The sequence below is a fragment of the Lepus europaeus genome, chromosome 1 (assembly GCF_033115175.1).
Source record: "Lepus europaeus isolate LE1 chromosome 1, mLepTim1.pri, whole genome shotgun sequence".
Lineage (NCBI taxonomy): Eukaryota > Metazoa > Chordata > Mammalia > Lagomorpha > Leporidae > Lepus > Lepus europaeus.
In genome coordinates, this window is record NC_084827.1 from 107351430 (window position 1) to 107376310 (window position 24881).

Genomic DNA, 24881 nt, shown 5'->3' on the forward strand with positions numbered 1-24881 from the left:
CAGTCCTTGGGCCCCTGCACCCGAGTGGGAGACCCGAAAGAAGCTCCTGGCTCCCGGCTTCAGAATGGCAAGGCTCCGGCCCTTCAGGCCAATTGGGGAGTGAACCAGTGGATGGAAGACCTCGCTCTCTCTCTCTCTGCATCTCCTCTCTTTGTGTAACTCTGACTTTCAAATAAATAAATCTTTTTTTTTTTTTTTGACAGGCAGAGTGGACAGTGAGAGAGAGACAGAGAGAAAGGTCTTCCTTTGCCTTTGGTTCACCCTCCAATGGCCGCTGCGGCCGGCATGCTGCGACCGGCGCATGTGCTGATCCAAAGGCAGGAGCCAGGTGCTTATCATGGTCTCCCATGGGGTGCAGGGCCCAAGCACTTGGGCCATCCTCCACTGCACTCCCAGGCCACAGCAGAGAGCTGGCCTGGAAGAGGGGCAACTGGGACAGAATCCGGTGCCCCGACCGGGACTAGAACCTGGTGTGCCGGTGCCGCTAGGCGGAGGATTAGCCTATTGAGCCACGGCACTGGCCAAATAAATAAATCTTTAAAAATAAAATAAAATTAAAGTGTCAAGAGTATTTGCATGTCCCCAAATTTTTCCCAAATTTATAAAAATTATAAAAATCAGATGAAGTTGTAAGTGAACAGTTTTTATACTTATCAAACTAGTCCATGCTAAGATACTAGCATGGCAATATCCTGTTTTTGTGCATTACTAGTCTATCACATTCATTTATGTATATTAAGTATGAATTAAGAAATTTTATCATAGTCATTTCTATAATAGCTACTAAACAGCTATTACTGAAAACAATATTTGAGATACTTTATTTTTACTAGAATTTCATTATTTTGGAAGAAGAAGGGCCATTTGATAGAAAATATTTCTTGGTAACATATTTTTACCATTAGAAAATACACTGGTCCAGCGCCGTGGCTCACTTGGCTAATCCTCTGCCTTTGGCGCCAGCACCCCAGGGTTCTTGTCCCCGTTGGGGCGCCAGGTACTAGTCCTGGTTGCTCCTCTTCCAGTCCAGCTCTCTGCTGTGGCCCGGGAGGGCAGTGGAGGATGGCCCAAATGCTTGGGTCTCTGCACTCGTATGGGAGACCAGGAGGAAGCACCTGGCTCCTGGCTTTGGATCGGTGCAGCATCAGCCATGGTGGCCATTAGAGGAGTGAACCAACAGAAGGAAGACCTTTCTCTCTGTCTCTCTCACTGTCTATAACTCTCTCTCTGTCTCTCTCTCACTAACTCTGTCAAATAAATAAATAAATAAATAAAAGAATAAAATACCCTGTACTCAAAGTCCCATAAAGAAATTGCTTCTACACTTTCACGTAAGTGTTCTTCTAAACACACCAAGGAACATTTCTAACTATGATATGTCCTTACTCTTGGGAAGAAGGTTAATAAATGTTAACTTGACATTGTCTAAGGAAAAAAAAAAACCCAGAGACCAAATAGGGAAAGCACTCAAAGTACAGTTCCAGAACTCTGCTAGTTGCATACTCAAATCTGTCATCCTGGAGGGGAGAAGACAGAATTCATTTCACAATATAAAATTTGGAAAAAGTAGCCAAACAGTCTGTCTCACTTTCACATTCATTTCTTGATTGTCAAGGAAGTTCTCTTTCAGGAACTACACAATGTGGAATGAAGGTGTCATACCTGGGCTGGAAAGTCTCTCTGGGGAGTTTGCATCTGTGGCACTGTCTGGAGAAACTCTATCCACGGACTGTAGGACTAAAAGAAGCAATACAACTTACAAATTACACATTCACAAAAGAAACAACTCCTTAGTAGTTTAAGTGAAAGAACCAAGTCCTAACTTTGCTAGAAGTCATTTTACTAGCCAGCTGTGAAACAACTAGCTTCATTTACATTCCCATTCCTACATGAAGTCAATCTTGGAATGGCAGTATCTTTTTTTAAATTCATGAATTATTACATTTTAGGATCATGGAGCTGGCACAATTTTGTCACTTTGTTTTATAATGTTGCATATTTTAAGAAGAGTTGAATGAGAATAAACGAGGAATTTTTACAAGTCCTAAGTATTATTTATATTATTTAATCAAAAGGCCTAACAGTTCTACAGCATATATGAAACAAAACCCAGCACAAATATAATGTTAATGGGAAAAGTAAAATTACCAGGTACATGGCCATTTTCATCACTTGGATGCAGGGGTATTTTGGAGGGTGGGGAAGGTGCTTTTCGCTTTGTCCTTCTCAAAGATGAATTCCCTACAGATGTACTATTAAGTGAACCTGTCCTCACGATGTCTGTTCCACAGGGACTCTGCAGAAAACAAAATGACCAAACACAATCCTATATTTAGAAATTAGTAGCAACCTTTAGGGTGACACTGAACTTCATGTCGAACACATCATATACCAAAATAGAACGTAACAGTCATCCATTCAAGAAAAGATTTGGAGAGCATCTGCCATGTGCAGAAGCAGAGCTATGAGATGGACACATGGGAGAAAAAAAACGTGACCCTTCACGAGAAACCTGGGCTAGGATGGGAGACAGGCATGCAAATAAATAACTATAATATAAAAGTTTCACAAGCAATACAGTTAAAAACTCTGAAAGAGAATCCTGGGAAAATTGTATGTAAAATAAGATGAAAAGGGTAAGATTATGTGTACATCAATAGCAGGCTTGAGTAATCCACCTCTTTTCAAATCCTTTATAGCACTGAAAAATATTTCAAAAATCTATGTCTACTGGAGGTCCTTTGAGGTCTCCAACCAGACTGCTACTGCTCACATTCACAGCAGGTGACTGTCAGCAGACCCCACGACCATTCTCACCTCAGCAGCCGGTGCCTCCTGGCCAGTGGCCATGTCATCTTTGCTCTTTCCTTTTACAACAAAACTGCATGAAAGAGGTGTTTATAACTGTGTCTCTAATTGCTCTTTTCCCATTTGAACCCTTCCAACTATACTTTTCCCATCCCTTGATTCATTAAAATTAATCTTACCAAAATCTTCAAAAAACTTGACCATGAATAAATCAGTGGTCACTTCTCAGAACTATTTTCCCTGTTAGCAGCATTAAATACAACTGACTACTCTCCCAAAATGTGAGGTTTTTTTTTTTCCCCCTATCTTCAGGACACTATCATCCTTCCTCTCCACTGATCTGCAACCTCTGGGTATTCAGTTTTCTTTTTGGTTTCTTTGTACCTTCTCACTGAGGGTGGCGTGACCCAGTCCTTAGATACATTCTCTTGAATATAAGTGCACACTCTTATAATGATCTTATCTTTCCTCTTCAAGTATTATCCATATTCAGATAAATGTAAAACTGTTTCCACCTGGGCCTCTTTTCTGATCTGCCTTTAGTGTCACTTCATTTAGGCTAATTCAATTTATTAAAACTGAGGCCTTGATAATCCCCTCTTCCCCACCCCCATCCTGTTCTCACAATCTTCCACATCTCAGCAAAGAGCAGGACACCCTTCTGCTTGCTGCCTTCTACTCTCTTTTGACAGTCCACATCAATTTCAATCCACTGGTTCCTTTCTTAGAGATATTTAGATTGACTGCTTTCACAAACTGAGTCACCAAGAACTTTTTCATTGGTGTCTGCTTCCACATTGCTTCCTTACAGTCCCTTTTCAACACAGCAACAAGAAGGATCCTATTAAAATCTAAGTCACATTAGATCATCTTGTCAGAACCCACTAATGGTTTCCAAGTTGGTACAGAAAAATCAAAATTCTTAGAAGGACTTATGAGGTCACTGACACCTAGATCTTTCTACCTCTTTTCTCTTTCCAGCCATATTGGCCTTCTTCCTGTCTCTCCAATGCACACGAGAATATCCACCCTTACTACTTCCTGTGCCTGGAACATTATTTCTTGTGATAATGCAATGTCTTTCTCTAATTTGATTCAGGTCATTTCTCACATCATCTTTCCAAAATGAACTCCTTTATGACCCCCAACACCTCTTATCCCCATTCTCATATTTATTTTTATAATCAGCATCCAACAAGCTTCATATATACTAGTTGGTGCAGTTATTGTTTGTTTCCATTAGGGTTGACTACAATGGCAGGGATTTCTTTTCCCCATCCTATTTTGCTTACTGCTGCAAGCTTTAGAACAGTATCTGGCTCCCAGAAGCTCTTCAATGAATATTTGTTGAGTGAATGCCTTCTTCATGTGTAAACATAAGGCCTTAATAAGCTTGGACAAGGAGCCTATGTAAAGCATGGACCCTTCTAATTTCATACAACAGCGTAAGTATATCTTAGGAAAGTAAACTAATTTGTGAGTACTTTTTTAGTGTTAATGCATTGCTAGACACAGAGAGAAAACTGGCAAACTTATTTTGTAATATATCTGCCAGAGAAAGAAGGAAGCCAGATCCAAAAGAAAAATATGTGCCAAATGTGTTATGTACTGAACAGGAAGGCAGGTCTCCTCACTGGGACAGAGGAAAAGTTAAGTCTATATGGGGAGCGGCTTGACTGGGCAAATCTCTAACTATTCCTCTTACAAGACAGTAGGACAAGGGGACTTCATGATCTGACAAGTAGTGGAAATATTAAAATCTTCCATACCAGTCGGTAAGCCACCACAGTCAAACTCCTACCTCCCCCTGCCCACTACACACATCTGTTTACTCTGGTTTTTCCTCCAAAACTCTCCAGACCTCTCTATCATCCAACAAGAAAGGAGTTAACGCTTGCTACCCAGACCCAGATTTTGAATCAGAGTTACAGAATATTGGTTAAAACTTATGATCAGGGGCTGGCGCTGTGGCACAGCGGGTTACTGCCCTGGCCTGAAGCGTGGGCGTCCCATATGGGCACCGGGTTCTAGTCCCGGCTGCTCCACTTCCAATCCAGCTCTCTGCTATGGCCTGTGAAAGTAGTAGAAGATGGCACAAGTCCTTGGGCCCCTGCACCTGCATGGGAGACCCAGAAGAAGCTCCTGGCTCCTGGCTTCAGATGTGTGCAGCTCTGGCCATTGAGGCCCTCTGGGGAGTGAATAAGCAAATGGAAGACCTCTCTGTCTCTACCTCTCTATATAACTCTGTCTTCAAATAAATAAATCTTAAAAACACAAAACAAACAAATAAACAAAAATTTGTGATCATCCCCCTGGGGTGGATAACTAGGGAGTAGAGACTGGAAAAATTCAAGATAAGGGATGTCTGCAAAAAAGAGTTGAGAAACGCAAAGGAGAATTAGCAATATTTAAATTTTCTTTTTTTATTATTTATTTGACAGGTAGAGTTATAGACAGAGAGAGAGAGAGAGAGAGAGAGAGAGGACAGAAAGGTCTTCCTTCCATTGGTTCACTCCCCAAATGGTCGCTATGGCCGGTACTGCACCAATCAGGAGCCAGGTTCCCAAACCAGGGTGCAGGGGCCCAAGCACTTAGGCCATCCTCCACTGCCTTCCCGGGGGCCACAGCAGAGAGCTGAACTGGAAGAGGAGCAACTGGGATTAGAACCCAATGCCCATATGGGATGCTGGTGCCGCAGGAGGAGGAGTAACCAAGTGGGCTACGGCGCTGGCCCTAGCAATATTTAAATTTTCTAAGAAAAATATAAAGCCAAAAAGAAAAAGCTCTTTACTAATGATGTCTCTGTATTCTGAAACCCTTACTTGATATTTATTAAAGTAACACATTTAGGGATCCTCAGGGGAAAGACTAGAAGTTCTTCTAAAATAATGTGGCACTTCACTTTTTAAAATATTTACCCAAAAAACTAAAGGCAGATTTCATTTTCTTACTGAGTTGACTTGTGTACAGTTCTGTGAAAGCATGCACCACTCATAACAGACCCAGCTTATCAGCAAAGGGCAGCAGGTGATTAACAAGTACATAAAGTAATGGCAGCATTTGATTTGCCTTCTAGTTTCATGCTTTCCCTGTTTTGACTCACTGCTTTCATAAGACATGAGAAAGCTGTTTTCACCTTTAGGTTATATTCTCAATCTCTTATTGGCTTTTCATTATGTGATAAAAGCAGTTATGACACAACTTTCTCAAGTGTCTGTTAAGGGGGCAAAATGCTTAAATGTTGGCTTCAATCAAGCAGCCACCATAGATAAAAGGGAAGGGGATTTATACAGACTCAAAAATTTATATGACTCTATCCATAACTCAAAGACAGAATAATCACAGATCATCTTTCATTTATCTGCCTAGAAGTCTTAAAATATGTGATTTTTACAAGATAATTATATTTCCATGGATAAAGAATTTAAACTTTGTCAAGTTAAACAAATTTAAGTTTTATAAAAACTAAATGTTTTCAACAAGAATTGATAAAACAGTTACAGGAATGCATGTTGAAAAGGCAAAGCTATGAACACTTCTGGAAGTATTATGATTTATAAACTTGCTCTGGAAAATTCACTTTGCTTGCCTCATTCTACAGGTATATCATGATGATAAATGTACATTTCTAGAGGTGCAATTTGGATCAAAGAGACTAAGAATGATGACATTAGAAGAGAACATGGTACTTACTGAAATAGACACGTGTCCTGTCTAGCTGGATTCCATACTGTGATTAATGATTTAAACATACTAGAGTTAATGCCAACATAAATTTAATAATTGGTAAGATAGTCTAAAGGCAAGAGTTTTGAAGAACTAACAACAGTAAATTTAGACAATCAGCAATAGATTAATTTGTCATGCTTTGCTTTGAGATAGGAGTAATATAGCAGTGTTAGCAAGCATTCAAAGAAACAATATACACATTTTGTTGTTGTATACCACAGAAAGGCAAGAAGTTGCTTATTTCTTTTTATAAACAGAGACATTGAAAAAAAATAAAATCACCTAAGAAATAGCCAAAGAAATTAAACTAACAAAAATCAGACCTGGAATTATTTTGTGTTAACTGAAGAATCACTATCAAGTCAAAGAATGAAGGAATCCCAGGCCTTGCACAGGAACTGTTCTACACTAGTACTGCAAAACGTTCACTGGAGAGATGAGCATTTGGCGTGCAGCAGTTAAGATGCTGCTTGAGATTCCTCTATCCCGTTTCAGAGTGCCTGGGTTAGCGCCACTTCAGATCTGGCTTCTCGCTAATGCACACCCTGGAAGGCAGCATGTCTTTGTGTTCCTGGAACCCATGTGGAAGAACTGGATGGAGTTCTAGGCTCTTGACGTCAGCCTAGCCCAGGATCAGCCCCAACTGTTATGGGCAACTGGGGAGTCAACTAGCAGATGGAAGTTCTCTTTTTTGAATAAATATAAACAAATAAACTTTTAAAGAGTTCATGGAAAATGGAATTAAATGTGTTTATTTTGATGCAAAAAAGTTTTTGAAACTCATGAATAGTTTTTTCATAACATACACTTTTCATGAACTTTAAACATTTTATTTGGGAGACAGAAAACTTCCATCACCTGGTTCACCCCCAAATGCTCACAAGGGGCCAAGCTGAACTCAGTTCTGGTTTCTCATGTGGGTGGCACAGACGCAATCACTTGAGCTGTCACCTGTTGCCTCCAAGAATGCACATGAGCAATAACCTAGAATTGGGAGTGAAAGCGGGACTAGGACCCAGTCACTCTGATACAGAACAAGGGTATTCCAACTGACATCTTAACCACTAGGTCCAATGCCACACCGTTCATGAATTTTTGGAAGCTCTACATAATATATGGATTTCAAATTTTTTTGCTCTAAAATAAATGTATCTTTTAATTTTATTTTCTATGGAATTTATGAGGTATCTACATCTATCTATTGCAAACATCCTCTTCTTAGGGAACACCTGCAGGAAAAGGAAGGGCATGTAAATTAGAAGACTTTCATATTTCTAAATAGATAAGAACCTAGGGAACTGGTGTGCAGTGCTGGATATACACAGAATAGACATGTCTAACACAGAGGACTGGAGAGGCTCCAAACCCAAGAATGACTAATGTTAGAAAGCAGACTTACTAACTACCATGGTTATTTAAGTAACATACATCATAAATTTCCATTTAGAATGTTTAAAATTTAAAAAGGCTAGAAAGGCCACTGATGCCTAAGCAGCAACATCCTTAAATCTGTGTGCACTTCAGAAGTATGCCCCTCCTAACAGTCTTCCAACAGGTCTATTCTGGAATCAAACTGCCTGGTGTTTTTGAATGTAAATTTGCCTTCATTGCCAACAGGCTTATAAGAGGGTCTGCAAGCTGGAAAGCAGCCTACCCAGTGGTTACCAATCAAATGGGTTTTGTAGTCAACACCGGATGGTTAAACCTGGAAGCATGCCATTTATTGCCTCTGTGACCTTCAATCTCGTCATCTATGAAAGGAAACCTAATAGTACCTATGTTGAAAGAGGAAGGCATGCTCCTTATGACGTATGCAAAGTATTCAGCACAGTGCCTAGCATATAGTACATACTCCATAGAAACGAGCTGACATTACTACATGTAATTTACCTGTTAAAGTATATGAAAGTGAAAATGTTTCTGTAAATAAAATTAGAAATGAGAGTTATTGTGTTTAGAGTGAAAAGTATGGCTAAAAGGAAGTATTTAATACTACGCTTTCTCTTTGGTGATAGTGCTGCTGGGGTTTTATTGGAATCAATCTCAAGATAACCAACCTTGAACTCTACCAGTGCCCCAAGTTCAGGGACTTGTGCTTAGTCCACTGCATAATTGTGTTGTGTGTCTAAAGTCCTCCACATGCATGTCACTTCATCATACCATAAAGGCTTTAATAAAACACTATTTTGTTAAATTTAATGATGAATAAACATGTGCATTAGTGTATAAAAATTTGAAAGTTTTTAGTCAATTTAAAAAGAAGAATTAGAATTAAAAAACTGCTTATAACTATATCTAGTGTTTAACACCAGGATATATTTTATTTAAGTATGACTAAATTTTTAAGTAGAATTTCAGATAAAATTATGTTTTACAAAATGAGGAAGCAGGTTTCTACTTACTAGGAGAAACTGTTTTAGTTAATCATTAGAGATATTCAATTATTTACTTTAGTAAGTTCAGTTAGAGTCACTGATAAGTCTGCCCGCCAATAGAGAAACCTGCTCCTCTAACAGGAATGCACATCGCCAAATTTTACGGTCTGTGAAATGGAACAAGTACAAGGGAAAACAATTCACACAAAAGTGAAAAGGTCAGCTTGAAAGTCATGCCAGAGTCGATCCCCCAGAATTCACACTCAGATCAGAATCTACTGGTTCAACATGGAACTACCTTTAGCTGAAGAATTAAATGGCATTCAATAGAGTCACTAAGCACTACTTCCATACTAGTTTTTAGATCATTTTAATCACAGATGAATATTAAGACACAAGGCACTGAAATCAATATACCTTACAAAAAAGAATGAAATACAAAAAGAAAAATAAGAAAAAAATCAAGTTAAGGGATATGTTTAAAATATGATTTACACCTGTGGAGGGGGTGGAGTCAGTGGACAGAACACGAGCAATCCCACAAAATTATCTTAGGGGGTGGGTGCTGTGCTGCAGTAGGTTAAGCTGGTTTTTGGGATGCCTGCACCTGGAAGGCAGCAGATGCGGGCCCAAGTACTTGGCTTCCTGCCATCCACATAGCAGGCCTGGATGGAGTTCCTGGCTCCTGGCTTTGGCCTGACTCAGCCCTGGCTGATGCAGGTATTTGGTGAATAAACCAGCAGATGACAGATAACTTTTTTTCTTAGCCACCCCCCCACCCCAATCTTAGAATTGCTATGAAGTTTGCTCAGATTAATTGGAACTACAAATTATGTTCCAATGACTGAATTTTCTGCTTAGATGAAGGTAAAGGTTTTACTCTTGCTAGAAAAATGCTGAAGGTATTTTACAAATTAGACAAACAAGCAACAATTTCAATACTCATATTATTAGACTCATCTACATATACTACAATGAAGGTAATATAGAAGTATGAGGTACTGAATTTGTAAAATAGGAAAAGCTGGTGAAAGCAAATTTTTATCACAATGAAATCAGATTTACTGTTAATTTGACTGTAAAATGAGCACAATATCACAAAAGATATAAATAATGCATAAACTGATGAGTAAAAAATGAAAAATCACTAAATCTAGCAAATAGGATACCATATAGAATGTTGACATCCAACTTTTCACATATCTTTTACAACCATTCCCACACACACACAAACATACACACCCACCACAGATGCCAGCTTTTTTTCTTTGTTATGGATTTTTAAAACAAAATACTACCTTTGGTGGGGCAGGGCAAGGTTATTTCTCAAGTCCTGAGCCTCCTTATTGTGTATAATAGTACTTTTACTCTCTGCGTGTAAATTTCTCCCTGTTCCTGAAAAATCTAATGCATATATATTCTATTTTCTTATTCTCTTTAGAACCCTGCTTTAAGATTCTTCATTGATAGCATGCTGAAAGTCTTTAGTTATCTAGGTCAACAAAGACTAATGATAATTGTATCACATCAAAATGAAGCACTGTGAGATACAAGAGAGGGGTGTCAGGCGGCAGAAATCTGTAATTAGGGGCAGGAGAAGTAGGATAGTAGTACCAGGGTGTGGGGCTCCTACATCTACACTATGTAAGCAGTCACCTCCTCTGCCAACTTTAGTTCAGCTACTGTCAACCTACTGGAATAAATACTATCAGAGGAAGCAATGAGAACAGAATGGGATTCACTTACAGGTGTTCTAAATACCACCACCACCACCGTACCTTGTCCCTTTTTAGTTTCTAACTAAAATCAAACCCATTCAGAGGATTCTGACTGTCCAATCTCACCACTATATCTCATCAAAATAATCTACTTTAAGAATCATCATTGGCCAGTGGTGACATTTATATACTCTGGTTAGTAAGCTCATAAGCCTGAGAATGTCTATCCAGCTTTAGTCTTCTACCTCTTTTTAGTGATGTCCATGCATTTGTGTTGACTTTTGTGTCATAGTCAGGAGTTTGGGGAGAAAGATGCCAGCTACTCAGTGTTTTATTATGCTACTGTACATGAGGTTTCAGAAATCTTCAACAGGGTGGGGACCAAGATTTGGCTAACACTCATCAAACCAGAATGCACCAGAATGCACCTTCCTCTGTTAAAGGTCAATTCTGAAAGATAACAAAATAATAATTTCAAAAAACCAGAGTTGGAAGAGACTTTGATAAATTTAGTTATAAAGAATTCTTATCCTGCAGAAGACAAAACCAAGCCATACAGGAGTTCAACAAAGATGATGAGGAAAAGAAAAAAAGGAGAATGACAATGATGCTCTAAAAGTAGAATCCAAGACTCTCTCATGCCAGGACAGGGATGCTTCTGCCTCAATATACTTTCTTTCCTGCCCTTCTCCACGCAGTTGATGTTAGTATGGGAGCACCACAACTTTTACGACCTGTGTATGTCTTTGAAGAGATTCTATATTTCTCTTCCTGAAGCAACCTGGACTTTCACCTCATCAACAACACTTTGAGATAGCACAGAATCAAATGTTATTTTGTCCCTCTTAGTTTATAACAATTTTTAAAGCCCAGAGATGAAGGCCTAACACTGAAATTCATGTTGGATGGCAAAAGACAAGAGTGAACCAAGAGAAAGTAGATCCCAGGATCAAGTTTAAAAGACTTGGTGGTTGGAGCCACTGCTATGGCACAGTGGTTAAGACACAGCTTGTGGCGTTGGGTGCCGGTTCTAGTCCTGGCCGCTCCATTTCTGATCCAGCTCCCAGCTTGTGGCCCAGGAAAGCAGTGGAGGATGGCCCAAGTGCTTGGGTGCCTGCACCCATGTGGAAGACCAGAAGAAGCTACTGGCTCCTGGCTTCAGATCAGCCCAGATCCAACCTTGCGGCCATTTGAGGAATAAACCAGTAGATGGAAGACCTCTTCCTCTGTCTCTCCCTCTCTAACTCTGCCTCTCAAATAAATAAATCTTTAAAAAAATAAAAGACTTGATGGTGGTGGTAGCCACATTCTTTTTGAGATGACAATGAACAGAAGACAGGTGTTTCTGGGGACAAAGAAGGAGAGTACAACATTCCTACCTACATGTTGAACGAGCATAGAACCAAAGTAGCAGTCAAGGGAACTAATGGAGGCCAAACCATTTCATCTCAGAGAGAAAGCATCAAAGGAAGTTTGGCAGGCTTTATCCAAGCAACCCCATAAGCTTATCATCGTGATTCCAAGAAAGAGGCTTGTTTCTCTCTGCCTAAGTCTCTGTAAACATTCATCTCCCCGTGACATCCCAAACACTGCAGTAGTAGAGAGGTTAAGTAAACTGCTTACAAACAGAACTGATACAGGAAGCCTCCTAACACCATTTTCAATGCTGTTTTATCAATTCTATATGCAACTTCCAAGAGGTACAATTTCGTATACACAGATACATAAGAGAAACCCAAAGTAATTCCACAAATGACCTACTTATTTTTAAATATTTTTACTTAAAATTTAGCAACTTTAGAGCGAGCATAGCTCTTTTATATCAGGTAAAAGTGGCAGAAACCTAAAACATAGGGTCCAGTGTTGTGATGCAGGGAGTTAAGGTGCTGCCTGCAATGCCAGCATTTCATACAGGTGCTGGTTCAAGTCCTGGCTGCTGCACTTCTGATTCAGTTCTCTGCTAATGTGCCTGGGATGGTAGTGGAAGATAGCCTAAGTGCACTGACTTCTGCACCCATGTGGGAGAACTGGATGAAGCTCCTGGCTTTGTTTTGGCCAGCCCCCTGCAATTGTGGCCATTTGAGGAGTAAACTAGCGGACAGAAGATCTGTCTCTCCCTCTCTCATTAATTCTGCCATTGAAGTAAATTAATAAATCTTTATTTTTAAAATAAATCTAAAACATAATGTCCCAGAATATTTCTGCCAGGATTAAAAGAGTAATGTGCTTAGAACTCTGCCTACAACATTAACAAGTACTTCAGCGTTTATCACCATTGCTTATGTTGCTGTGATTATGATCTTTTGAAAATATGACAACTACAGTGGCTAAGTATGCATTGTATCCGGGAAAACTTTAAAAAGGGAAGCAGATTAAATATTATATTGTGCTGGCACATTTCTCTACTGAATGAAAGCAGTCATATTTTTGGAAGTATAGACAGCTGTATTCCGTATATCATACTGAAACACCATGGTAACTACTGTTTCTAGGCAATTGTAGAATTCTATGTGTGTGTGGTCCACTTTTTTTTTTTTTTTTTTTGGACAGGCAGAGTAGACAGTGAGAGAGAGAGACAGATAGAGAGAAAAGTCTTCCTTTCCATTGGTTCACCCCAAAATGGCCACCATGGCCAGCACGCTCTGAAGCCAGGAGCCAGGTGCCTCTCCTGGTCTCCCATGCAGGTGCAGGGTCCAAGCACTTGGGCCATCCTCTACTGCCTTCCCAGGCCACCGCAGAAAGCTGGACTGGAAGAAAAGCAACTGGGACAGAATCCGGTGCCCCGACCAGGACTAGAACCCGGGGTGCCAGTGCCACAGGCGGAGGATTAGCCAAGTGAGCCGCGGCGCCGGCCCGGTCTACTTTCTATATAAGACGATGACAGTGGAGTGGAAGATAAATGTTATGTAATGGCCTGAATAAAAAATAAAAAGTAGTATGTATGTTTATACATATATATGTACATGTATATAATAGAGAAATGCAACCTTAATTACTTTGTGTAAAATACCTAGGTTTAAAATTAAGTAAAAATAAGAATATACATTTGCAAATTTCATAAATATGTGACATTAAATCATCTTACCTGCTTATAAACTGTAATATATACTAAAAACATAAAACTGGGTAAAAGGTTAATAATGTAGAACATTTTTTAAAAATTTAGCCAGTTATTATACTCTAGGTATTGAATTTCACTTGCATAACACTAGATTGCAAAAAGTTTTGATTTCTCAATATGAGTGTTTGTCTGTAGCAGGATGCAAAACAAGACCAAAGAAAGATCATTCCTTAGTGGAATGTGCTTCCAGTCACAATCCAATACCCTTAAAAATTAATGTGCCATACTATTAGCCAGGGGAAAAGTTGATGCTACCTCTATATAATTCCAAGCAGCAAGGCCATACCAACGTGTCAAATATAAACTTTTCTAAAAAGGTTTCTGTGAGTTCTATGGTCAAGATCACCCACAACTTCTGTCCAATTCTTCCTCTTCCTGAAACATAAAACTGCCTAAAGAGGTTTATTGGTTAATAAGACCAGAATGTCCTTTGGCTACTGATTAAATGTGCTCTTCATAGACCCTTTCTTGGTCAGCATAGTGCAGAAATTAGATTTATGAACTTAGTTTCAACCCCAGAATTCAATATCACTTTTCGTTTAAGTGAATATCGTTGCATTTTCTGCTTCTTCTTTCAAAATGACAATCTTATTGTGAATAACTGTTTACATATCATACAGTAATGCATGCAATATGGCTAATGTAAATAGCAGGATGACCTGACATATGTATCTTGTTGTGGAAATGGTATTTCAAGTCATTGGGCAGTATCATATTCAAAATGCCGAAGTATCAAGAAGAACTTCCAGAAAATTAATTGGAAAATTTTCTTTATCAAATGAACATTACCAAAGAAGACAGAATATTGATCTCTACAGGGCAAATGTGAAGACTGGAATCATGTGAAAGAGAGTACAGATAAATTTAGGGACAAGAAAAGGATACTGGCCGGCGCTGCGGCTCACTAGGCTAATCCTCCACCTGCGGCGCCGGCACCCGGGGTTCTAGTCCCGGTCGGGGCGCCGGTTCTGTCCCAGTTGCTCCTCTTCCAGTCCAGCTAGCTGCTGCGGCCCGGGAAGGCAGTGGAGGATGGCCCAAGTGTTTGGGCCCTGCACCCGCATGGGAGACCAGGAGGAAGCACCTGACTCCTGGCATCGGATCAGCGCAGCGCGCCAGCCGTAGCGGCCATTTCGGGGGTGAACCAATGGAAGGAAGACCTTTCTCTCTGTCTCTCTCTCTCTCTCTCACTGTCTAACTCTGCCTGTCAAAAAAAAAAAAAAAAAAAAAAAAAAAAAAAAAAAGGATACTATAGTAATGACACTGAAATAGGTATTCCATAAAATGTATTCTTTAGATGGAGAATATAATTTTAGGTGCAGAAATATCTCATGGAAGAGTAGGATAATTTACTTGACTAACTTGCATCTTTATTGAATCCACTTCGGAAACTACACAATTAGGTCAGAAAACCAGTAGCCTTTTTTTATGGATATTTCCAGTATAAGCCGCAAAACCACTATCCAAACATTTTAATTTGCCAGTGTTGAGAAATGTCTCAGAGGATGAGGCAAGTTATTAAATAGGGACAGCCAAAAAAGTAATAAATAGACATAGCTGAGAATTTGTTTCCAAATTCCAGATAGATTCAGTAGTTGAGAAGTCTTGACCAACACAAACATCATGTCCTTAAACGAACACCCAAAGGAAAGAAAAGTTCAATATGAATAAAACTGCTAATTGTATAAATCATTTTGTCATTTACTGCTGATATTTATATCTCCAAATCTGTATCACCTTGTCTACAAAATTCAAACACTTGCTATTTTAATATACTATTTTATTTCTGCTTTATTAATGGATGCTTTGGGGAAGAAAAGTGAAAAATCAGAATGCTGTACCTCTGTTAAACAGCACACCCTTGTGGTCTGTTTTGCATTACTACCTCAATTTTTATTTTGTAAATTTTAAATTAATAAAAAGGAATAAATATTACAAAGACTATAGAAATTAAAAGATACAAGTGTATCCATAATTCTTCATGTTTTTATAAACTATTTGGTCAGACTTTTTCTATTAGTTGTGTTTTTCCCAATAAAAGCGCATTTTTTAATTCACTAAGCAGTTAGCTTTTGACATTTTAAAATCAAAACTAAATTGTTAAAACAGATATAAAATGTTTATATTGATAATGACTATCTCTGATTTTAAATTTAAAAAAGAGTAAACAGTAAAATTCACCTCCAAAGTTCACATTGTGTTGAATTTTCAGAATACCTACATCTGGCTATATTAAAAATTTCAACTTAAGGGTAAATTATATTTACTTACATTATTTAATACACATACTGTTGTTGGTCTTATGATTTAAACACAAAATTTTAGAAGCTTAAGAAGAATATTGCTTAAAAGCATGTGGTTCAATTTCTGTAAAACTAAATGTCAACAAACTTTATATTATCCATGTACTTCTGAAAATTTATCAGATGTGAAAATGAAATACTGAAACTTGTGAAGTAACTATGAAGTAACAAAGAACTATATATTCTCTCTATATATACTCAACCTGGCAATGTAAAAGCTGTAGTTAATATTTATTTAACAAGTTTCTTGAACATCTACTATGTTCCAGAATTTTGCAGAACACAATTCCTGCCATATGGCTAAGTAGAGGTAAAAGTAAAAATTTAACAATGCTATAAGCTTTAAACAACAATAATATAATTATTAAAGATTTATTTATTTATTTAAAAGTCAGAGTTACATAGAGAGGAGAGATGGGGAGGGAGAGGGAGAAAGAGAGAGAGAGAGTGATCTACCATCCACTGGTTCACTCCCTAGATGGCTGTAATGGCCACTGCTGGGCCAGACCATTAGCAGGGAGCTTGATTGGGATCGGAAGTGGAGCAGCCAGGAAACAAACTGGTGCCCTATGGGATACTGGCATCAAAAGGAAGCAGCTTTATCTGCTATGTCACGATGCTGACCCCAACAATAATATAATTCCAATGTTTATCCTTGGATGATGGGGTAAGTAAATCATGTCACATACAACAATCCTTTATGTATTGATGAGGATATTCAAAATAAATCATCCAGAACCAAAAAGTGAGGTATATCATAATTGCAAGCTGTCTATGACCACCTAGCAAAAATAGTAAGTATCATGAATATTGGTGAATATGCATACATTGTTCCTGGAAGGATAGAGGTGTCCCTCAATTTGGAGAACCTAGTTGGAAATTGGGCAGGAAAATGTTCACTGAATCCTCTTTATTTTTACCTTCATAGCTATTTATTATGTAAATATACTATCTATATATACACATAAATTAAAACCAAATAAAAAGACATGGAAGAGAAAATTTAGGCTATTATTCTGTGCCAGCATCTTTAGAAAACTCTCCAGGAGGCAGGTAAAAGAGCATGAATCACTGAAATCGTGAACAAGATGGAGATATGGTCATTCCATCCTGCAAGGACAGGAAACAGGATTTTTTTTTTTTTTGACAGGCAGAGTGGACAGTGAGAGAGAGAGAGAGAGAGAGAGAGAAACAGGTCTTCCTTTGCTGTTGGGTCACCCTCCAATGGCCGCCGCGGCCGGCGCACTGCGGCAGGCGCACAACGCTGATCCGAAGGCAGGAGCCAGGTGCTTCTCCTGGTCTCCCATGCGGGTGCAGGGCCCAAGCACTTGAGCCATCCTCCACTGCACTCCCTGGCCACAGCAGAGAGCTGGCCTGGAAGAGGGGCAACCGGGACAGAATCCGGCACCCCGACCGGGACTAGAACCTGGTGTGCCGGCGCCGCAAGGTGGAGGATTAGCCTATTGAGCCGCGGCGCTGGCCAGGAAACAGGATTTTGTAAGAGCAAGAAGAATGAGTCAAATGTTACAAGCACCTTGAAAATCATGAGGAATTAAAATCTAAAATTAAAATTGTGACCAGCTTGTAGTGGACCCTGAATGCCCAGAAAAGCAAAGCCAGCTATCCAAAGTTCTTGTACTACAGTTAAGAGTATTTGGACTAAGTATTGATTCTCTCCTTATTGTCTGCCCTTGATTTCTCTAGGAATGACTTCAAAAGAGGGAAGAGATGATATTATAATGTGAGACTTAATGAAATATGAAGAAAATAGCAAAGATGATCTAGAGCTTTTCCATCTGAGGGAAAAAATCAGTTGCACTTAAGTATGCTCTTTTCCAGGTAGTGATAAGTCAACAAGCAACCATGAGTTCAAACTGGAACTGCAACAATATTGAGATTGAAATTATAAAGTTGATCACTAGTTTCCTGGAGGTACTGTAGCAAATCACATGATTAGGTGGCTTAAAACAACAGAAATTTATTCCTCCCTAGTTCTGAAGGATGGAAGTCTGAAATCACGGTGCTGGCAAGGCCATGCTGCTTTGGAAGGCAAAATGGGATGATACCCTCTTGCTGCCTGCAGCTTCCAGTAGCTCCAAGAAGGCCACGGCTGTGGCAGTATAATGCAAGCCTCTGTCCCACCTTCAAGACCCTTCTCCTCTGTGTCTTCTCTTCTTATAAAGACACCAGTCACTGATTTTGGGTCCAACTTAAAACCAAGATGATCTCATCTCTACATCCTTAACTTGATTATGTCTTCAAAAATTCTTTCTAAATAAGATCACATTCATGGGTATTGGGAGTTAGGATTTAACAAACATCTTTTGAGGGGATAATATTTAAGCCACTCTTGTTGACAGCCATCAGCTCAGGAACTCAGTAAAACACAGACATTTTCTCTGAAAGTCTGTAGTGAATACAGGCCAATTGGGTTCAGGTACTTCCAAATGGAAAAAAAAAAAAAAAAACAAAAAACAAAAAAAAAACAAACCACACACACACACAAACACAAAAGTCCAAAAGTCCAGAAGAAGGGTCAGATGTAAGAAGAGTATCTAGAGCAAGAAGGAGGATAAAACAGAAGAAGGAGGGGTGACTAATTGTCAAATATGCCCAAAAAGTTAAGAAAATTCATGCCAGGAAGCCTAGGAAAGCACAAATTCAAGTGTACGCGCACACAATGACAAACAAAACCACCGTTCATAATTAAGAATTTTTGTAATGAATACATTTTTTTAAAAAAGGTTTTTCATCTTCTCTAGGGAAAAACAAATAATTCAGGGTCCCACTGAACAATACATCAAAGAACTATCCAGATGTCCAGATCAAAAGAAAAAATAATTAGAAAATTCTATAAAGATGTGTAGTTTGCCAAAGGCAACACACCAAAAAAAAAAAAAAAAGATTACTTAACACAGGGCACCAACTGGTCATACAGCAGAGGGTGAGAATCTTAAGAAACGGCTCTCAGTGAGGTCACTGGTAGCACAGCCCAGAATTTTAAGCAGCAGACTACTGGAAAGTCAGAGGAAGCCTCCAGGGATGCAAGCACAAAGGAAGTTTACTGGAACAGACTGGATGGGGACAGCTGGACTAAAAATCGGTGAGCAGGCGCCAAGATTTCTTTCTCCATAAAGAGAAAGGCTTCAGGAGTTACTCGAGAATATAATAATTTATACCCTTATAATGTAGTTTTATGGTAATTAGAATATAAAACAATTCTGAAAAGGTTACTTTATCCTATGAAGAAACAAAACAGGGCTACAAGGATGAAAGGCAGACTCTGGATCTCTGACTTGGTCCTTGCTTACCTCATTTAGTCTCTGTTTCGGGCTCAGACCCAGGCATGTCATAGTCTTCACATTTCTGAGTCTCTGAACAAGGTTCCTTTGCCCGACTCATGCACTCACACACATACTGTAAGACTGAACTAGAGAATCCTATCCTGCAAAACTGCACCCAAACACCAGTTAGCCCAGAAAACTGCCAGCAAATAATTTTATCATTTGAAAAAGTGATCTTCCTGATTTTTAAGATGAGACTTAATACCATAACAGTAGACAAGAAAATCTTAGTAGAATTAAGACAATTTAGTAGATATTTTCCAAGTAACTACTAATGTTAAGATTGTTCTTTCCTGGGGCTGGTGCTGGCCTGAAGCACCGGTCTCCCATATGGGCGCCGGTTCTATTCCCGGCTGCTCCTCTTCCAATCCAGCTCTCTGCTATGGCCTGGGAAAGCAGAAGAAGAAGGCCCAAGTTCTTGGGCCCCTGCACCCACGTTGGAGAACTGGAAGAAGCTCCTGGCTTCAGATCGGCACAGCTCCGGCCGTTGTGGCTGTTTGGGGAGTGAACCAGCTGATGGAAGACCTGTCTGTCTGTCTCTACCTCTCTCTGTAACTCTTTGAAATAAATAAAATAAATCTTAAAAAAAAAAAAAGATTGTTCTTCCCTTTCTATCTGTTCAATTCGCTACTTTTTAAATATACATAATAGCTTATACTTAAAAGTAGTTAAATTTTATTTTCATAATTTTTATTCATTTGTGTATTTGATTAGGAAGGCAGAGAGGCAGAGGGAGACTGAGATGGAGATTGAGATCAGCACCGCGGCTCAATAGGCTAATCCTCCGCCTAGCGGCGCTGGCACACCGGGTTCTAGTCCCAGTCAGGGCGCAGGATTCTGGTTGCCCCTCTTCCAGGCCAGCTCTCTGCTATGGCCCGGGAGTGCAGTGGAGGATGGCCCAGGTCCTTGGGCCCTGCACCTGCATGGGAGACCAGGAGAAGCACCTGGCTCCTGGCTTTGGATCAGCGCGATGCGCCGGCTGCAGTGCACAGGCCGCGGCGGCCATTGGAGGGTGACCCAACGGCAAAAAGGAAGACCTTTCTCTCTGTCTCTCTCTCTGTCCACTCTGCCTGTCAAAAAAAAAAAAAAAAAAGAGAGAGAGAGAGAGAGAGAGAGAGATGGAGACTGAGAGGGAGGAGGAGGTGGTGCAGGAGGGAAAGAGGGAAAGAGCAGGGGAGAGAGAGCTGGATCTCTGATTCACTGATTCTCGCTATACAAATGCCTGCAACAACTGGGCAAGGCAGACACTAGGAGCAGAGCTAGAGCATGAACCTAGGTACTACAATATGGGATGAGGGTGTCCCAAGCTTTGCCTGCCTCTAAATTTTTTTTTTTTTTTAATAAAAGAAGCATATAGGGGCCAGCACTGTGGCATAGTGGGGTAAAGCTGCTGCCTGCAGTGCCAGCCAGCATCCTACATGGATGCAGTTTGAGTCCTGGCTGCTCCACTTCCCATCCAGCTCTCTGATATGGCCTGAGAAAGCAGCAGAAGATGGTCCAAGTCCTTGAGCCCCTGCACCCACATGGGAGACCCGGAAGAAGTTCCTGGCTCCTGGCTTAGGATCGGTGCAGCTCTAGCCATTGCAGCCATCTGGGGAATAAACCAGCAGATGGAAGACCTTTCTCTCTGCCACTGCCTCTCTGTAACTCTGCCTTTCAAATAAACAAATAAATCTTAAAAAAAAATTAAAATGGGTGCTGGTACTGTGGCGCAGCGGGTTAAAGGCCCCGCATCCCATGTGGGCGCTGGTTCGAGTCCCTGCTACTCCACTTCCCATTCAGCTCTCTGCTGTGGCCTGGGAAAGTGGTAGAAAATGGCCTAAATCCTTGGACCCCTGCACCCACGTGGGAGACCTGGAAGAAACTCCTGGCTCCTGGCTTCGGATTGGCACAACTCCAGCCGTTGTGGCCAACTGGGGAATGAACCATCGGATGGAAGACCTCTCTCTCTCTCTCTGCCTCTCCTCTCTGTGTAACTCTTTCAAATAAATCTTTAAAAAATTAAAATAAGCAAATAAATATATATTTGGTAGGAAAAGTTAATTCATTTGAGCACTGAATTTACAGTTTGAGAGGAAAATAAAATTCAACTAGATAAAAAAAAATTCTCAGTGTCTCAAATATCTCAAAATTTGTTCTCAAAGTTATTCTGTTGACAACCAACAAAATATGTTGTCTCATTTTCAATCACATTTACTTTAAAATTCATTTATATTCTTTTTTTTTTTTGACAGGCAGAGCTTAGGGAGACAGACAGAGAGGAAGGTCTTCCTTCCGTTGGTTCACCCCCGAAATGGTCGCCACAGCCGGTGTGTTGCGGCCCTCTCACTGTGCCGATCCGAAGCCAGGAGCCAGGTGCTTCCTCCTGGTCTCCCATGTGGGTGCAGGGCCCAAGCACTTGGGCCATGCTCCATTGCCTTCCCGGGCCACAGCAGAGAGATGGACTGGAACAGGAGCAACTGGGACAGAACCCAGCACCCCAACTGGGACTAGTACCCGAGGTATCGGCGCCACAGGTGGAGGATTAGCCTAGTGATCTGCGGCGCTGGCCAAAAATTCATTTATATTCTGTAAGAGTAAAGCAAGAAATGTATAAACTGTCTGGCCATGAAAAGTACTTTGCAATTGGATCCCTACAAAATGGCATTATCAGGGAAAAATCTGGAAATAAAGAGGAGTAATAGTAACTGTAAGGAAAAGATAGAACTGGACCAGTACTTTGAATATTGGAGTATAAGGTATTTGCAATATATTCTGTGCAAGAGGACTTTTTTTTTTTTTTTTTTTAATGACAGAGTATCTGTGTGCCAAGCAGACAACAGCATTTTCCCTGGAGAAAACTCAGTCAGGGAAAGAGAAGACACATGTATTTAGAAAATTACCAACAATGCTTTGCTGTTGGAAAAACAAGTCACTCAAAAATAATCACCACTTGGCCCCCTGCTACCATGTAGGAGACCCCAGAATAAGTTCTGGGTATCCTGGCTTCAGCCTGGCCCAGCCCTGGGTGTTGTGGGTATTTGGATAGTGAACCAAAGGATGGATGCTCATTTTCTGTTTCTCTCTGCCTTTCAAATATAATGAAAATAATTCAATAAAACATTTTTTAAAAGCAAGGCCATTTCCTAATCTAAGCATCATGATCTCCTTGGTTGGGCCTTAGGAAAATAGGACTTGAGATTTATGAATATTTGATTTGCTTGAATATGAAAGCTACTTAAAATGGACATTCCTCCTTACTGCATCACAGAAGTATACAAACTCTTCCCAGTATCAATCTTATTACTAATTATTTATTCCTATCATACATTATGACCATTGCTAGCCTTCTTAGAAGTTTCTGCAGAAAATCCCAAACGAAGTAAGAGGTTGAAAGCAGACGTTCCCTAACGCAACCTAAAAACACAACACAACTACGCACCTTATCATTTTCATCCACACTGGCAGCCTTCACCAAGCACGAAGCTGGTCTCTCCTGGATGCGCGCCAGGTCATGGGGTTCGCTCTGAGATGCTGGCATCGGCGGCAGCGGGGCCCGCCTCTTTTTGGGTGCGTCTGAAGGCAGCGTGTTAGAGATAAATGGCTTGGAAATGGTGTTGGACCTTGTAAAAGTTGGACGGTGCTTATTTATTAGAGGGGTTGCCGGGGCACTTGCCGTCTAAGGAGAAATTGAAAGGCAATATTTACACGTGATTTGAAGATAAAAAGCACTTATCATTTACAAAGAGATTTGAAGAATCTTGCAAATGCCTCCTAAGAAAATACTCACTTGCTCTCGCTTTTTCTTACTGCGTTGAAAAAAACTGAAGAACCCTTTATTTTCCTTCTCCTTCATGAAGTCTAGGTTTTGAGATATCTGGCACGACTCTAAAATAGAAGAAAAACATCTTACTTTTATAACGTTCACTCCCAAAATTATCTTTTACTACTTTCCCGTTAATAACATACTTAATGATGAAAGCAACTAATTACAGTCTGTTAAGAACCAGGCGCTCTGACAGGCACTTTGTATCTTATTAAATTCTCCAAGTAATAAGCAAATAGTGTTCCAATTTCACAACAGAGGAAACTGAAGCTTAAAAAATTAAGAGACACACAGGGTCAACCATCAAAAAGTGACAGAGCTAGGATAGGATTTCATTCATTGTGATGAGTCTGTGTTTTAACAGAATTCTCAACACTTCAGCTTTAAAAGTAAAGAGGGCACTGCAAACTAAATGAGATATGAAGCTGCTGCCACACTTTGTCCCTGTGATTGTAATTTTATCTCAGCACTTATCTTGAAATTTTTTTCCAAAACATGAGTCATCATGTTTAGTCAGTCTCCTGTATCTGAATTTCCTACCTGTAGATTCAATCAGCCTCAGTATTTGAAAAAACAATTACACCTATGCCTAACAGACACAGAGTTTTATTCTTATTATTCCTTCCAGGGGTGGGGAATAATAATAATAATAATAATAATACCCGCCTGCAAAATCATTTAGTCTGGACCTTCAAGGGCAACCACAGGCAGGACTCTAAATTCAACAAAGCTGGGCTAGCGCTATGGCACAGCGGCTTAAGCCACAGTCTGCAGTGCCAGCATCCCATATGGGTGCTTGTTTGAGCCCTGGCTGCACCACTTCTGATCCAGCTCCATGCTAATGTGCCTGGGAAAGCAGTGGAGGATGGCTCAAGTCCTTGGGTCCTTGCTCCCATATGGGAGACCTGGAAAAATTCCTGGCTTCAGACAGGCTCTGCTTTGGCCATTGCAGCCATCTAGAGAGTGATGCAAGATCTCTCTCTGTCTCTCTCCCCCAATCTCTGCAACTCTGCCTTTCAAATAAATCATAAAAAAAGGAAATTCAGGAAATCTATTGCAGGCTAATTTTTTAAGTTGATAATTTTGTATGGCCTGTGAATGAGGATATAAATATCCAAAAGGCCCTTGGCAGAAAAAAGCTTCCCACCCCTGCAAAAATACAGCATAATAGTTATATCCATAACACTTGAATTTTATCAGGTGTTACAATAATCTAAAGATGGTTTGAAGCACACAGGAGAATTTACACAGGTTATATACAAACACTATTCCATTTTATACATTGGAACTGAGCATTTGTAGATTTTTATCTGCTGGGGGTCTTGGAACCAACCCTGTATGGACCTTCACTGAAGACTGTACCTAGTACTTTGTTAAATGTTTTGAAAACATTGCTTCTTTAATCCACTGTTCTTAACTGGGAGAGTTTTGTCTCCCAGAGGACATTTGACAATGTCTAGGGACAATCTTTGTTTTCACAATTGGGAACAAGGTCAGGAGAATGTGGCTCTGGTATTTATGGGTAGAAACCAGTGATGGTGCTAAACACAGTACAGTGCAAAAGACAGTCCCCAGTAACAAAGAATTATTTGGCCCAAGATGTTAATAATGCCTAAACTGAGAAACCTCACATCAATCAAAATGGCAAATGTCAAACCCTGATGCTGCAGGTGCAACATTT

At 40.0% G+C, this 24881-nt stretch overlaps 1 protein-coding gene across 1 annotated transcript in view; it reads right to left on the reverse strand.

The window, feature by feature from the left end:
• Positions 1-24881, reverse strand: part of COBLL1 (cordon-bleu WH2 repeat protein like 1) — a 173701-nt gene that overhangs the window by 20520 nt on the left and 128300 nt on the right. Inside the window, exons 5-8 of the mRNA XM_062196211.1 lie at positions 23165-23262; positions 22817-23053; positions 2149-2296; positions 1663-1737 (exon numbers count right to left, since the gene is read on the reverse strand). Coding sequence (XP_062052195.1) covers positions 1663-1737; positions 2149-2296; positions 22817-23053; positions 23165-23262 — 558 coding nt within the window. The remainder of the gene's footprint in view (positions 1-1662; positions 1738-2148; positions 2297-22816; positions 23054-23164; positions 23263-24881) is intronic.